The sequence below is a fragment of the Spinacia oleracea genome, chromosome 2 (assembly GCF_020520425.1).
Source record: "Spinacia oleracea cultivar Varoflay chromosome 2, BTI_SOV_V1, whole genome shotgun sequence".
Lineage (NCBI taxonomy): Eukaryota > Viridiplantae > Streptophyta > Magnoliopsida > Caryophyllales > Amaranthaceae > Spinacia > Spinacia oleracea.
In genome coordinates this window covers 91,135,832-91,151,410 of record NC_079488.1, presented here as the reverse complement: position 1 = coordinate 91,151,410, position 15,579 = coordinate 91,135,832, and the positions used below count along the sequence as shown (strand labels likewise).

At 41.5% G+C, this 15,579-nt stretch overlaps 3 protein-coding genes across 9 annotated transcripts; 1 reads left to right on the top strand and 2 right to left on the bottom strand.

Annotated features, from left to right (window-relative positions):
- Positions 1-1,185: 1,185 nt before the first annotated feature.
- On the bottom strand, positions 1,186-3,678 carry LOC110804481 (uncharacterized). The gene is made up of 2 exons (XM_022010079.2): positions 2,337-3,678; positions 1,186-2,225 (listed from the first exon to the last, which is right to left on the bottom strand). The coding sequence occupies exons 1-2, from the start codon at positions 3,676-3,678 to the stop codon at positions 1,186-1,188; spliced, it is 2,382 nt and encodes a 793-aa protein (XP_021865771.2).
- A 342-nt stretch (positions 3,679-4,020) lies between these two features.
- LOC110804484 (uncharacterized mitochondrial protein AtMg00310-like) lies at positions 4,021-7,230 on the bottom strand. Of its 7 annotated transcripts, none has more exons than XM_056835539.1 (3): positions 6,807-7,230; positions 6,333-6,418; positions 4,021-5,277 (listed from the first exon to the last, which is right to left on the bottom strand). In XM_056835539.1, the coding sequence occupies exon 3, from the start codon at positions 5,070-5,072 to the stop codon at positions 4,287-4,289; it is 786 nt and encodes a 261-aa protein (XP_056691517.1). In that variant the 5' UTR covers positions 5,073-5,277; positions 6,333-6,418; positions 6,807-7,230; the 3' UTR covers positions 4,021-4,286. The 7 variants fall into 7 exon arrangements, 3 of the variants coding, with proteins under 3 accessions (XP_056691517.1, XP_056691518.1, XP_056691519.1); XM_056835540.1 differs by having other exon boundaries at positions 6,810-7,230; XM_056835541.1 differs by having other exon boundaries at positions 6,839-7,230.
- A 3,975-nt stretch (positions 7,231-11,205) lies between these two features.
- Positions 11,206-14,072, top strand: LOC130468007 (uncharacterized). The gene is made up of 2 exons (XM_056837306.1): positions 11,206-12,216; positions 12,334-14,072. The coding sequence occupies exons 1-2, from the start codon at positions 11,206-11,208 to the stop codon at positions 13,003-13,005; spliced, it is 1,683 nt and encodes a 560-aa protein (XP_056693284.1). The 3' UTR covers positions 13,006-14,072.
- Positions 14,073-15,579: the final 1,507 nt, after the last annotated feature.

Genomic DNA, 15,579 nt, shown 5'->3' with positions numbered 1-15,579 from the left:
GTGTTATGATTTAAATTGAATACTAAAATATTTAACTTATATAACTTATTATACATGTTTCAAAAAAAATGTAGGAAAATCTTAATATTCTAATTTGTTTCTTTATTTATATCGACTACCTTATTTACATATTTTCATAGTAAAAATATTGCATTTATAGTAAAAATATTCTGATGACGCATAGCGTACGTTGCGCCTATATGTACCACTAACTTTGACACGTAAGATTGCGACAACTAAACGTTGTCGCAACTTGTGATCTTTATCATCACCCAATAACCATTTGTCTGAACATTTAAGAAAAATATTGCTTTAGAATAATTCTTGTAATTTTGAGACCAATAACAATTTATCATAACCACAATATTTGAAATCTTACATCAAAGTGAGTAGCTAAGAGCAACTCCAATGGTTGGAAAATTGACCTGCTCACGAAAAAAAAAAAATATGAGCAGGTAGCCCACCATTGTTGCAATAATGACATCAACAGCTACTAAAACATTGTAGTTATTTTGGGCAGGTAGCTCAAAAAAATTAAAGGGAAAAGATATAAATTAAATATTATAGAGAACTACAAGGGATTGTAGCCCACCAATGTGAAAGTTTGTACCTTAAATTAATTGTAGCTAGAAATATGATGTGGCAAACTTAGCTACATCACTTTATAGCCCACCATTGCGAACAATTTCATTTACTTTTCTTTTTTTCCCGATTTTTTTTTTTTTTTTGACATAAATTTAATTTACTTAAAATTAAAAAGATTACAAACTAAAAGTAAACTAAGGCCATGAAAGACTCTTACATAGATGACAAACCACACAAAATAAAAACCGTCAAACCTTAATTTGCCAAAAAAATCCCGAAACCTTAATTGTAGGAAGGAAACTTAGTTAATCAACTACTCCGTATTTTTTTGTAATAATTTATTTTTCATTTTTTTTAATAGTTGGGGCATGTGTGGCAAAGTTGTAGTCGCGCATAAAAAATATTCATAACACGTTAGTTAAAGGAAGTTTTTATCCAAGAATAACTCTTTTTTTTCATTAGAAGTACTACGTTTTCCGTAAACATTTTACGGTCGAAATGAAACCACTTTCATTGACACAAATATAAAGTCGATTAATTTTAGCCAGTATTTTTTTTTTTTTTTTTTGACAAGAAGGACTAAGAATAACAAGATGGAAATTAAAACGAAAGCGAGATAATCTGACGCCGACGAGCCTGGCCGGCAAGAACATGGGCGTCGCTAACCATCGATCTAGGCACCTTACAGATGGTGAATGAGTGAAGCGAAGCCAAAAGACGCCGTACCTCCGCAAGAGACCAGGAAATCGACACTGGAGGGGGAAACAAACGTTGCAACAGCCGAACCAACGTGGTTGAGTCTGTGAAAATCAACAGAGAAAAGAACCCTCGCTTCATAGCAACCTGAAGCCCAAGGACACAAGCTCTGAGCTCCGCATGGAGAGGAGAGTCCACAATACAAGCCCGAGCACCTCCTCCAAGCGAAACAAAGGAGACAGAATCCGTGAAAGTCCACCCTGCACCAGCTTGGTTAGAAACTGGAATCCAAGAACCATCAAAAACAAGACGGACAACATGCTGAGGGGAAGAAAAACCCTGCAGCCCACCGGAGAAAAGAAGCGGAGAAGGAGACTGCGGCCTAGACACCGACTGGTGAAACCTAGGAGACGAACCAAACCCCACCACATCCTTAAGACGAGCAGACCAAGAATCGAACACTACAGACAAGGCTGCCTCCGAAAAAGACGAACCACGGAAGCGAATGTCATTCCTGACAACCCAACAGGACCAAAGGGCAACCAAAAAAGAACCTAACAACAGCTGAGGCATGCCAGGTGAAGAAAACCTAGAAATCATATCAGCACACCAAGAGGAAAACATGCCTGGAGAGGGACGCGGAAGCAGACTACCTCCGAGAGAAGTAGGCCACCAAGCGCGAACAAGAGGGCAACAACAAAATAAGTGGTCAACCGACTCCGAAGCAGAGTGGCAGAAACAACATTGCGGATCCAGAGGAAAACCCCGAGCCTGAAGAAGAGCGGCAATTGGCAAAGCGTTATTCAGCAATTTCCAGACAAAGATTTTGAACTTGGGGAGGATGTGAAGACCCCAGAACCGCTTCCACCAGCTGACCGGGATGGAAGGCAAATGCGATGCTGAATATAACCCTTTGTCCACCAGAGTAACATATGCCGATTTAACTGAGAACAAACCAGAAGGAGTGAATTTTCAATAAACAAAGTCATCCATAGGAACTGAGGGCCGTTCCATAGCCAGAATGGTATTGGCTGTGGAATTGTCAAACAACCGACGAATCACATAAACATCCCACGCGTCTGAACGCGGATTAATTAAAGAGGAAACATGAGTCGGATAAACCGACACAAGCACGAAATCTTTAAACGAAACCTGAACATTCGGAACCCAAGAATCCAGAGTAATTCGGACCCGAGCCCCAGAACCTACTTTCCAAGCTAACCCCTGGGAAAGAACTTGGTTGCCAGCCATGATCCCCCTACATCCCCACGAAGGCCTGGTTGAAGGCGAAGAGCCCGGGACGAACAGCCCAGGGTACTTGGCCTTATATATACGAGCTAACAGTAATTGCGGATGATGAATAAGACGCCAACCTTGCCGGGCTAGAAGGGCTTGGTTGAAACAAGACATGTTTCGGATACCCAGACCCCCCATACCCTTTGGCAGATGCAACAAAGAGGCAGGACGCAAAGCAATGCCCGACGTCGAAGGCGAAGAACGCCACCAGAACCGCAGACATAACTGATCAATCCGATCACAAATAGATTGAGGAATCTTGAAATCAGACAGAACATGGGAGATAGAGGCCACCAGCACAAAGTTGATCAACACCAACTTAGCCGCTGCAGAGAGTCTGAGCGAGGCGAAGTTAGAAATACGACGGGCAATCTTGTCAACCAACTCATTAAAAGTTGAGGTTTTCGACCTTCCTAAATCCACCTGAACACACAAATATTTCCCAAGATGAGGCCGATGACCTAATCTTAGAGAAGTGGATAGGAAATCCCGGTAATCATCGGGGGTGTTAGGGCTAAACTTAACAAACAATTTCTGATAATTAACCAGCTGCCCCGAAAGCTTACTGAACTGATCCAAAACCAGGGACACATGTTGACAGGCAGCAGGAGAAACCTCAAGAAATAACAAGGAGTCATCAGCGAAGAACAGATGGGAAACTGGAGGGGCATTCCTGGAAATATAAATCCCATGGAGCAACTGCTGGCGCTCTGCCAGACGCAAGGAAGCAGAAAAAACTTCCATACAGAGAACAAACAAATACGGAGAGAGAGGATCTCCTTGACGCAGGCCGCAACACGGAAGAAATGAAGTAGTAGGATCCCCATTTACAAGAACCTGGTAGGAAACCGTGGACACACACTGACGGATAATGTGAATCCAGTAAGGAGGAAACCCAAAACAAGCAAGAGCTGTAAATAGGAAATCCCAACGGACTCTGTCATAAGCCTTATTCATGTCCAACTTAATCGCAGCATAACACTTCTTCCTATTCCGGCAGTTGTTGACAAAAGTGATCAACTCATGAGCCAACAAACAATCATCAGACATAAGCCTTCCAGGTACGAAAGCATTATGTGTCTCAGATTTGAGAGAAGACATGACCCCTTGGAGTCGGTGAGTCAAACACTTAGCAATACATTTGTAGATCACATTACAGAGACCGATTGGCCGGAACTGGGAGATTTTCTCAGGGTGGTCGTGTAACACCCTAATAATTCCTTGCTTTTTATAAAACATTTTCCAACTTAAAACACAGGAATTACCAAGATATTACCGCCACCGTGATAACGGCTAAGGCTATTTACCAGAATTACGCAGTGGAATTAACTAACTTTCAAACATATTAAATAAACAGTTAATGGTCAGTAAAATAAGTTGGAACCGTTGAGGCCCAAATCCAAAGTATTAAAGTGATTCAACAATAATAATAACATGCTCGTTCTCAACAATAAACATGAATTCATAATAACATATTCATTCCCGATCATCAAACATGAATTCATAACAACATATAAGTTCACATGATTCGCATTCAATTCACTTCACAAAGTCCTCAAGGGATGGGTGGTCACCCTAGTCTTGTACGTACCTGGAATACCTAAGTACGGGGGCCAATGTGCGAATCACGACTCACTAGAAATCAACTCCAATAAACAAAATAAGAGAACTAAATTATTATCCATGTTTTCTAAATTTCCAACAACTATTTAAGATTCTAAAACTCTTAGTTTAATTGGGGTAAAAACCTCATTCTCAAGCTCAAAATCGATCGCCTCTACCCCCAACACTTCATCCTTTGAACGTGTTTTCAACGCTTGAGAATCAGAAGAAAGTCCTCTCGCTTTGCCATTACCATTGCCTTTCGTTTTGCCTTGAGTTTTCGAGCCATTTTTCCTTGCCATGGCTACGGCGCAAGTTAAGCTAACTTGCACTGAGAGAAAACCTTGAGAGAAAGTCTCAAGGCCTTGTCGTGCCCATATCCATCTAACTCTTTTCCTTTCAAAGTTTATCAGGTCTGCAACCATCAGTGTCGGGTCATAGATAGGTCCATGGGAAGGAGCTGCGGATGTAGGAGTGCCAGGGAGCCAAGAGTCCTGCCATACTCGCACCATAGAACCGTTCCCAACCCGCCACTTAAGGCCATCCAACAGCAAACTTTTCGCTCCCCGCAAACTACGCCACGAGTAACTCGGGTCATACCCTCTATAGGCCTCCAGAATCGAGTCGTGCTTGAAATGGCGTGCTTTTAATACAGAGAGCAGCAGTGGATTTGGGTTTGAGTAGAGTCTCCATAATTGTTTGGCGAGTAAAGCTTGGTTGAAAACCTTCATATCCCTAAACCCCATACCCCCCATTGCCTTGGGTTTGCACAGATGGTCCCAGCTGTGCCAATGCATTCTCCAAGTAGTTCCATTCGACCCCCACCAAAACCTTGCCAACATAGCATGAACCTCGTCCAGTAGACCATCCGGTATTTTTAAAATACTCATCATGTACGTCGGTATAGCTTGAGCAACGACTTTTATCAAAGTTTCCTTTCCGGGCCTAGATAATAATTTCTCCTTCCACCCTTGGAGCTTTTTCCAGATTCTCGCCTTAATGCTTGCAAAGACCACTTTCTTCGACTTCCCAATGATCGTAGGCAAGCCCAAGTATTTCTCATTAGTGGTTGGTTGGTAGAATTAGTGGTTTAAGGAGCTGAAATTTATAAAATAATTGTTTTAAATAAAAAAAAATTAGAGATAAAGTACATGAAAATTGAAGGACCTTAAATTGAAACGGTACTCAAAGTAATGTTTTAATTTAAGTCACTTTCAAGACCTAATTATATTCTAATTTAAGGTGCTTACAAACAACTCTAATTATTTAAGGTGACTTAAAATTTCAGGACCTTACACTACTACAAAAAAGAGAATAGAGAACTGTTAAAAAGGGCTTTAGAGGACGCCTGAGGACCGTTCTCCTGCTAAGCGATCTCTATAGTTTAGAGGACAGTTGGAATAGGCGTTCTATATTCCTAGACATATAGGTTGGTTATCTGACATAACTGTTCTCTATTCCTATACTAAAATAAATAAAATAAATAAAATGAAGAAGGGATAGACAACCGTTATCAAACTTGACTGTCATGTAAACATCGGAATATAAAATTGTTGTGTTTCACAACCGTCCTCTATTCCTCCTTTCTTTATATTAGCATACAGAACAATTAATTTAAGCAACCGTTCTTTATTCTTCTTTTTTATTAAATTAAAACAATTTCTTGATAGCCATTATTGCCATAGCAAAATTAAATATCCAATTCTTAACCAGTAGAAGTTGAATAGAATTATATGAAAAAATGAACAGATCAACATTTCTAATTCGTAATGGAATTGTCATACAATTCAAAATACTCTCCTAATCAATAAACAGTAGATCAAAGAATATAATAAATTGTACAAAGATCTTAAACTCATTGATTCTAGCTCTATCCTATAGAAGATAAAAAACACTCTGTCCTCTTTTGAATTTGATCAATCTGCAAATAGAAAACCAACAAACAGAAAGTTTAGGCTCAACCAATTATTAACGTTGTCAAATGAAATTATCAAATTATGTATGAAAACTACAACAATCAAATAATTTGTATAAAATTTAGAAATCCATGAATAAATATATGAACACAATTGAAGTAAATTGAGAATTTTTTATTTTTTTTAAAAGGTTCACATTTATAAATGACCAAAATTCTGAGAAATATTTTATTTTACCTCTCTAACAAGAACAAAGAAGATATGTAGGAACAAAAAAATTCCTTCAGTTCCGGCTAATATTCTCGTCTCCTTTGATTAAATCTCTGTAGACAAAACAAAAAGAATTGAGAGACTTTGGTTAGTTTCTCAAGAACCAAAAAAACTTCCTACAGACATAATTAAAATCTGGATGTATTTGCAAATCCCTTAAAAACAAAGAAAATAACGACACATTATACTCAAATATAGAAACATATGAATATTCATATTAGGGAAACCCAAAAGCAATGTTCAAAGCAGAAACCCAAAAGCAATGTTCAAAGCAGAAACCCTGAACTAGAAGGGGGAATCTCGAAAATATAATCAATTAAAATACTAATATTCTCAAAAATCATAATAGCCAATTGTAGATCTTAAAAAATACGGAGTAAAATAAATAAGACCCACAAGTAAAATAATTAAGAATAAATTCATATCCAAGTGATATCTTACAACCAGACAATAGAGTAAATCGATCTACTAACAACCACGAAGGACAAGATCAAGAATTGTTTTGTGTGGCTGCCGGCGGTTGATCCTTAAATTCATCATGATGCGAGCGGTGATTTGTGGCATGAGAGATTCAACAGAGGTGTTCCTTTATTTAAGAAAGTGGGGATTGATTAAGATTAAGAGGGATAGATTTAAACTAGTACAACGAAATGAAACGAAAGACATTGAAGAGGTTAGGGATGATTATGTAAAACAAAATTGCGGCGAGTTAGGAAAACAAGTTAGAAAGTTGGGGATTTCATCTCATTTTAGAGTAAATAACGGAAGAGATTAAAGAAAAAAAGGGGTTTTTAATTTAATTTGTAAAACATGGACCGAGAAACATATGGCTAAGGCCTAAGAACACTGTATTGTATTTGTTTAATTTACTTTTTATTGAGGTAAAAGCAATAAACATATAGACAACAGTCATCTATTAAAGGCGTTATACAGTCTATTTTTCACACAACATTGGTCTATGAAAGGCGTTTTCTATAGTTGTGGAAATCGGTTATCTCACCTAACTGTTCTCTATCTTGTGTTTCTTATTCCAATTTTTGTAGCAGTGTTATCATTTAAAATGCCTAAAATGACATACCAAACAAAACCTTAGTTTAGATGAACTTTTTGTATTTAATTGTTTTTTTTTTTTTTGGTGTTAACACCCGGTTCACCCTTAGGGTTAATCCGGATTCGGGGCGAGTTCTGAGTGGTTAGGTTCCAGTCCCCTCCCAATTGTTGTTGCGGGGGATCGAACACGGGTTTCTCCCTACCAAGTTCAGCCCCAATCACCAATAAACCAACAAGCAATTGGTTGTATTTAATTTGTTGCGACAAGATATTTTAGAAAAAGTGGTGAGAATTTCATTTGGTTGCAAACAGTTATAATTACTGCAACCAAAATGTATGGTCGTTGATATACAACATTTACGACCTGATCCATTATGAAATCAAAGTGTAATTTTCACCCGTTTTATAAGTCGTATTATAGTTGATTTTTACTCCCCTAATACATTACTTTGATTCTTAATATCTCAAATCGTGTGTAAGTAAATTATAAAGTTGATATTTAGAAAATATATATATCGATACAAATCTAATGACCCCACATGGCTACAATTTTCTTACGTATGAATCACAAAAAATGGTCAAAGTCGTAGTGTGAATAGTGTAAAAAATTAAATGGTGCGATATTTACGAAACGGAGGAAGTATACAAATCAGCTATCATTATCAAATAAAAATAAAAAAATTGAATAAGATCCCACTGAATTTGTAACACAAATTTATTTAATTTAGTCATCCAACAGAGTCAAAAAAGTTACAATGAATAAATATTTTTTTATCAAAAAATAAAAAGATAAACAAAATAAATACAGTTTTTTTTTTAATGAAATACATACAGAAATTCAGGCAACAACGTAGAGAAGAAAAGGGGTAGGAGTGTAGGACAGAAGGTGTTGGATAAATAGGTGTTCCGGGTATGGAACTGGAGGAGCCCTGCTTGGTGATGCTGCCCTGTCAGACAGAACGAACGTAAGCTAACCTCGGGGGTTTAACCGAGGAAACCCCCTCCGATGCCTAAGTCAGCAAATGAGATAATGTTCTAGAGAGAGAAAGTAGAGAGGGTTAAGAATTGTACTTGTATTGAACGTGTCCGCAAATGAATGGGGACGGCAGTATTTATAGGCGTACTATTCAGTACTTTGGCCTATTCAGATGTTGCCGCGTGTACGCTAGTGATGTACTTGTTTGTTTGTCCTTTTGCTTAACGACGTATCTATGTTGTCGTCTAGCAGGTCGTTGCCCCGCAGACCTAAGGGTCTGCGCGGTTCTTGAGGACTTGTGGTACTTTCAATAGGTACTTCCTGCGGTTGCTTTGCTTGATCTGTCTTATCTGACGTCCGATGGTCTGCTGTGACATGAATGATCTGCTAGGTCACTTCTACTCCGTACAACTAGTCCCCAAGAGTAGGGCTGACTACTTGGAGTTAGACCTGCTCTTTCAGTGTTCTTTGGCTGCATCCTGTATAACTAGTCCCCAAGAGTAGGGCTGACTACTTGGAGTTAGACCTGCTCTTTCCAGTCATAACTTGCGCGATTGTCGGTACGTTTTTTTTTTTTTTTTTTTTTTTTTTTTTTTTTTTAAACCGTCGTGGTTTTACTGTAGTTAGCATTTGGAAGGAAAATAAACCGTCATGGTTTATTGCGCCCCACGTGTCCTTCATCCAGGTAGGTGACTTGAAGGGTCTTCAAATCTTGGCCGTTTAATTCTCCTTTTAAATACGGGTTTCAGTTACTTTCTTTTTCTCTCTCCTCTTTCTTACCTTCTTCATTTTCTTACTCTCCTCTAACTTTACTTTGCTTTGAACTTAATTTCGCCATTTCCCGAGCACTCTAACTCCAAGTTCTTTGCTTTCTTGTGTTTTCGTATTATTCTGGTGATTTCGCATCCGCTGGTGGTGGTGTTTTCTTCTGAAATTGTCGAGATTTTCTGGGTTCGTGTTTTTCTTCGAGGGTTTCTAGTCCGCCATTGTTGAACCTTTTTCTTCGCCCTTCTCTTTTCCAGGTAATTCTTTTGCTTTTTCTTTGCTGCATTCTTTGGTTTTGCATGTACATTCAACTGTTTTAGTAATTTTTGTGGGTTTTTTGTGGTATGTGTTCTTTGAATGAAATGTGGGAGTGTTTGTGTTTTTTTTTTTTTTTTTTTTTTTTTTTTTTTTTTGCTTCGCCATTTCTGCGTTTCTTGGAGTTTTTCGTCTTCTTCTTCCTTTTCTCTTCTGTTTTTTTTTTTTTTTATTTTTTTTATTTTTACATTGCATGTATATTTTTGTGTCGTTTTGCTCTTTTTTCTCTGTCGTTTTGCCTTGACTTTTCTCCTTCTACCCTTTGTTTATTCTTCTTTCTTTCTTCTTTTTTCTTTCAGTCAACATGTCTGATACCTCTGATAGTGCCAACCCTAGTAGCCCTGGGTATATGAGCGATTCCTCCGAGCCATATTCTCCTTCTTCCCCTTCCTCTGTCTCTTTACCCTCTGATGAAGAGGGTAGGACAGTAGCAGAGAATAGAACTAAGTCTATGCATGATGTTATCCCTCGTTCTGAGCCTGCGGTGATATCTATCTCCAGTGGGTCTTCCTCTGGGGGTGTGTCCCCCGTCGCTGGCAGGGCTACGCCTGTTGTGTCAGGGCCTACTCCTGCCCTTCGTCAACGTCTTAGAGAACTGCGCCATGAACATTTGGCCAGTGCGGTTCGATTGAACCCTCCCCTTAATGCCCCTATTGGGCTAGACATCCAACCCCTGGCCGAAGTAGCTTGGTTGGACAGTTTTGATCAACTAGACGGGCCTTTTATTGGGAGTACTGATGGGTCGTTGCATGTTTACCGCAGACGTTCTCCGATGGCAAGTGGTCCTAGCAGTGGTTGCGGCGACGCAGAGCATCATCCTGAGAATCCTATTCTCGAGGAGGTGGGGCTTCTCCGACCGTTTCCGTTGTATGTTGAGGAAGATCTGCCCGTTGGCTCCACTGAGAGTTATTTAGCTCCTGAAGTTTCATATGGTCCCTTAAACGCTGCGCCGGATGTGGATTGGCTCAAAGCAGCTCGTCAACATGATTATCCTGGTGTTGGAAGGGAGCTTTATGCTTTTCCCCCTGGATACGAGCTGGTTGTCCCCGCAGATGATGCTCGTATTACTGCTCCTCCCCCTGGTCATATTGGGTTGTATTCATATCATCTGGACTTTGGGCTGCGCTTTCCCTTGGATCCAACCTTGGCCAAATTTTTGAAGGCTTTTAATGTTTGCCTGGCGCAGCTTCATCCGTTTGCTATACGGACTTTGGTCTGCTACTTGTGGGTGGTGCGTTTCAAAGGCTTCCCTGAGACTCTCTCTTTGTGCAAACGACTGCACTGTATTCGAAGCAGTGATAATAAGGAAGGGAGCATTGGTTGGTTTACCACTTACACTGCTCGAGGCAAAATGACCTGCTTGGGCAACCCTACTGGGCAGAGGGATTGGAAAGGTCGATTCTTCTGGCTTCGAGTTCCCGCTGACTTTCCTTTGCCTCGTAGCTTTGTTCCTCCAAATGGCAAGATGGAGGGTGTGGAGGTTTTGGTTGGTCATAACTTGGAGGATGCTGCTTATGAGTGGTTCGACTCAGTGATTAAGCGCGACGCGAACGGAAAGGACGTCGGTCGTGCCCCTAAGAATTGGCTGCCTCAGTCGATGTATATTCTGCGGAATGATGTTCTTTCCGCTATGCACTTGTGCAACACTCATCCTCATGGTACATATATTTTTTTTTTTTTTTTTTTTTTTTTTTTTTTTTTTTTTTTTTTTTTTTTTTTTTAGACCTTTTTGATATGAGCTCCCTGGGTTTAAATAACATCTTCTTATGTTTCCTTGTCCTGCTAGGTCGTCAACACCTTGATATGAGCTCCTTGGGTTTAGCTGTTGATGGAACCCCTCAGACTAACGAGTCAGCTGAAGACCCCGCTAATGCTTATCGTACCATAGCTGATGTTGTTGGCGGACGCAGAGCAAGCTCTCGACGCACTGTTCGAGGGGGGAGTTCTGCTGCTAGTCGTACTGCTAGAGGTGGGGGCTCTGTGGCTAGCCGCACTAGCAGGGGGGGGGGCTCTGCAGGAATAACCGCTGGGGCGAGCACCTCAACGCCACGTTCTGCCCCTGTTTCTCGGGCTACCCCTTCTATATCTGCTTCTGCTTGGCGTGGTCAGACCACACGGGGAGGAGGTAATATTGCGGGCCAACGTCGGCCTCGTCCTGAGACGGAAAGCGTTTCTGTTGACGTTACGCGAACTGCTGCAGACCAATTGCAATCTGCTCATCCTGACCAAGTTGTGAATTCCTCTATCTCCGAGCAGGTGGAGATTGTGGCCGAGGAGCAGGACGTCCCTTTTGTGCAGCGCCCAGGTAAGCGCATTTGCACTGGGGAGAGTTCTCGCTCGCAGGAGCAGGCCCAAGCTTCTGCCCCTGCTAACCAGAGCACCGCTTCTCTTCCTACTTCATCTGCTGCTCTTGCTGCTTACTTGGAGGAGCAACTGAGGTTGCCTGAGTCCTCTGTTCCTGCTTTTGTGAATATTAGGAACGGGGAATTTTTGGAGAAGGAGGCCATTGATGTTCGCCCTGCGGTGAACCCTGAGTTGGCTGCCTGTTTCTCCCCTGCGCCGATTAGCGATGACATCTTCGCTCCTCACTGGGATGTTAGAGCTAACGAGTCTTTGTATGCCAGCTTCCCAGAGAAAGGCGGAACGTTGGCATACCGGATGCTGAAGGGGTTAACACTGCCAGCTGACCGCCCCCTTGAGCGTGTTTACACCCCTGGGGCTAATGCCTGCCAGAAAGTGCTAGAGGTAAGAAGCTTTTGAATCTATGCTGTTTTTATACTTAGCCATTTTTTGCATGTTTTTGTACTTAGCCATTTTTTGCATGTTTTTGTACTTAGCCATTTTTTTTTTTATTACTTGCAGGCTGGGGTTGCTGTGAAGGAGCTCTGTGACTTCTTTTTTTTCTATCAGAGGAAGCATGATGAACATCTTGCTCTTCTTGAAGAAAAGGATAAGCAGATCCGAGACCTGACTTTGGAAAACGAAAGAGCATCCTCCTCCCTCACTATTGCCAATGCCAATGTTCAGACGATATCCGTCGAAAGAGACAACTTGGCTAGTGAGGTTGTAGCTCTGCGTCTAACTGGGGAGAATTTAGCTAAAGCTCAGGCGGAGGTGGAGGCGGAGAGGAAGCGCACTGAGGATTTGGCGGAGCAGCTAAGCTTTGTTGAGCAGAGGCATGCTGATGAGCTGGCAGAACTTCGCCTTTCTGTGCAGAAGGAGGTGGCTGCTGCTGTGCGAGAATTTTGTCGCTCTGACGCTCAGTATGCCCTTCTAACGCAGAGGTATGATGGCGGGTGGAAAGCGGCCTCTCTCATAATCAAGCACAAATATCCGCAGTTTGATTGGAGTTTAATCGAAGAGGACTGGCTTGCTGGCCTACACCTTACCATTCTTAAAGAACTGCGGGAGGCTGAAGCTGCTGAGGGTCATGCCGTAGAGCCTAGTGATGTGCCCGACTTCTGCGTCGAGAACATTCACCCTGGAGATTTGCCTTTCTCAGATGAAGATGATGTTGCAGGCAATGACGAATAATGGGTGTGGCGGCTATCCCCCTGTTCTTCTTGTGTGACTGGGCCTGTTATGTAATAGTTTAGTTTTTTAGACAATATTATTTAGGGTTTGCCCTGTTGGGTGGTGGCGTTTGTGCCATTCTGTTTTTGGAACAATTTACAGTTAGTTCATTTCTGCCTTTCTTCTCAGATATTCTTGAGCTGGGCTGGTGTATTTACTGCCCAGAGCCATTTTGTAGGGCTGTACTTTATTTGTTTCCTTGGTTTTTAATGAAGGTATAGCCGCCGGCATTTGATATACGTGTTTTTTCTAGGTACTTAGCCAATTTTTGATATCTTGTTTGTCTTTTGGAAGTTCTAGCCTTGATCAAAGTCAAGCTTTATAGCATGTTTTATTATTATCTCTCTTTCTGAATTGTCTTGGCTTTTTGCCAAGGCAAACTTAGGGACTGCTCTGTGACATTTGTGCGGTATTCTAGCTAGCCTTTTGAGCTACCTTCAACCTTGAATTGCTTTGGCTTTGGTCAAGGCAAGAACTCGGACATTGCTTTGCGTATTTTAAATAAGCTTTTTGGGCTGCTTCCAATTTTGAATTGTCTTGGTTCTAGCCAAGGCAAAACTCGGAAATTGCTCTGCGATATTCTAACTAGCCTTTTGGGCTGTTTCCAATTTTGAATTGTCTTGGTTCTAGCCAAGGCAAAACTCAGAAATTGCTCTGCGATATTCTAACTAGCCTTTTGGGCTGTTTCCAATTTTGAATTGTCTTGGTTCTAGCCAAGGCAAAACTCAGAAATTGCTCTGCGATATTCTAACTAGCCTTTTGGGCTGTTTCCAATTTTGAATTGTCTTGGTTCTAGCCAAGGCAAAACTCAGAAATTGCTCTGCGATATTCTAACTTAGAAATTCATCATGACACTGTTCTTCAGCTGACTTGAGTGATCAAGTCAAGTCATCTGTTGAATGTGTGTATCATGACGTATTTCTAAGTTACGTCGTGCTTTGCTTATTACTTTATCTTTTCTTGGAACCGCCAAGCTCATTTTATTATATGTATTCTGTAAGAAGGAGTACAAAGAGGGATAATTTTGGCTTATCCTGCCTTATCATTATATAGTTCATCTGTACTAAACATAGTATTTTTTGAGCATGTTGGCGTTCCAACTATTCTTTAGCTCTTTTCCATCCATTGTCATAAGATGATATGAGCCAGGGGCTATCTCCCTTGTGATCTGGTATGGTCCTTCCCAATTTGCAGTGAATTTCCCCTCTGCCTTGCCCTTTCCTGTAGCTGATGTTCGTCTAAGTACCAGGTCTCCCACATGCATAGGCCTGTGCTTGACTCTTTTATTGTAAGCTCTGCTCATTCTCTCTTTGTTTGCTGTGAGCCTCAGCTCTGCTAGCAACCTTACCTCTGGCAGAAGGTCTAACGATTCCCTCATGAGTTGTTCATTAGTGCTTTCATCATAGTACTGCACTCTGAAACTGGGCAGGCCAACCTCCACCGGTAATACTGCTTCTGTTCCAAAGGCTAACTTGTAGGGACTTTCTCCTGTCGCCTCCTTCTCAGTTGTTCTATTGGACCACAAAATTTCTGGTATGAGGTCTGCCCATGCACCCTTAAAATCCTCTATTTTCTTTCGCAGAGCTCCAAGGATCTGTTTGTTCGCCGCCTCGGCCTGTCCAATTGCTCTGTGGGTGGCATACTGATGCGTAAGCAAATTTGATTCTTAGCTCTGCGCAATAATCTTTTACCGGTGTGCAATCGAATTGTGTCCCGTGATCAAAGACCAAACTTTCTGGGATGCCAAATCTTGTGATGATGTTTCTCCAGATGAAGTCTTTCATTCGTTTCGCTGTTATGCTTTTTGTGGGCTCTTCTTCTATCCATTTGGTGAAATAATCCACTGCCACGATCAGGTATCTTCTTCCTCCACTCGCGGCTGTAAACGGACCCAGGATGTCCATTCCCCACTGAGCGAATGGTATGGGATTGACGATTGGTTGCAGATCATTTGAGGGCTGATTGATTACTGGAGCGAACTTTTGGCATTTGTCGCATTTCTTCACGTATGATTGCGAGTCACTCACCATAGTTGGCCAATAGTACCCTGCCCTGAGGGCTTTCAAAGCTAGTGTTCTACCCCCAATATGATTACCGCATATGCCCTCATGAATTTCTTCAATGATTCTCTGTGATTCCTCCGTTGAGACGCATCTCAGCAGGGGTAGGGAGAAGGATTTTTTGTACAATCTGCCCTGGTAGATCACAAACCAGTGCTCATTTCGCTTTATCTTCTTCTGTTCTGGCTCTGCTGTGGGGAGACCCCTGCCAAGCTTGTATGATACTATACTGTCGTACCACTGAGGCTCTGTGCTGATGGCATTTACCATGGGTCTCTTATCGATACTCTTCTCTTCCTGTACTTCCACCATCACTGTTCTTTCCAGGTCTTGCAGCGAAGAGCTTGCTAATTTTGAGAGAGCATCTGCTTGGCTATTCTCTGCCCTGGGGACCAATTGGATCTCGAAGCTTTCCAACTGGGCTACTGCTTCTTTCATCAGTGCCAGATACCTCTGCATGGACGGTTCTCGAGCT

Coding starts and splice junctions, on each gene's coding strand:
- LOC110804481 (XM_022010079.2), bottom strand. CDS start 3,678: ATGTCTTCTCTCAAATCTGAGACACATAATGCTTTCGTACCTGGAAGG. Junction 2,226..2,336: donor GTGGGATGTTTATGTGATTC/GTCGGTTGTTTG, acceptor GTTTGTTCTCAG/TTAAATCGGCATATGTTACT.
- LOC110804484 (XM_056835539.1), bottom strand. CDS start 5,072: ATGATGAGTATTTTAAAAATACCGGATGGTCTACTGGACGAGGTTCAT.
- LOC130468007 (XM_056837306.1), top strand. CDS start 11,206: ATGAGCTCCCTGGGTTTAAATAACATCTTCTTATGTTTCCTTGTCCTG. Junction 12,217..12,333: donor CCTGCCAGAAAGTGCTAGAG/GTAAGAAGCTTT, acceptor TATTACTTGCAG/GCTGGGGTTGCTGTGAAGGA.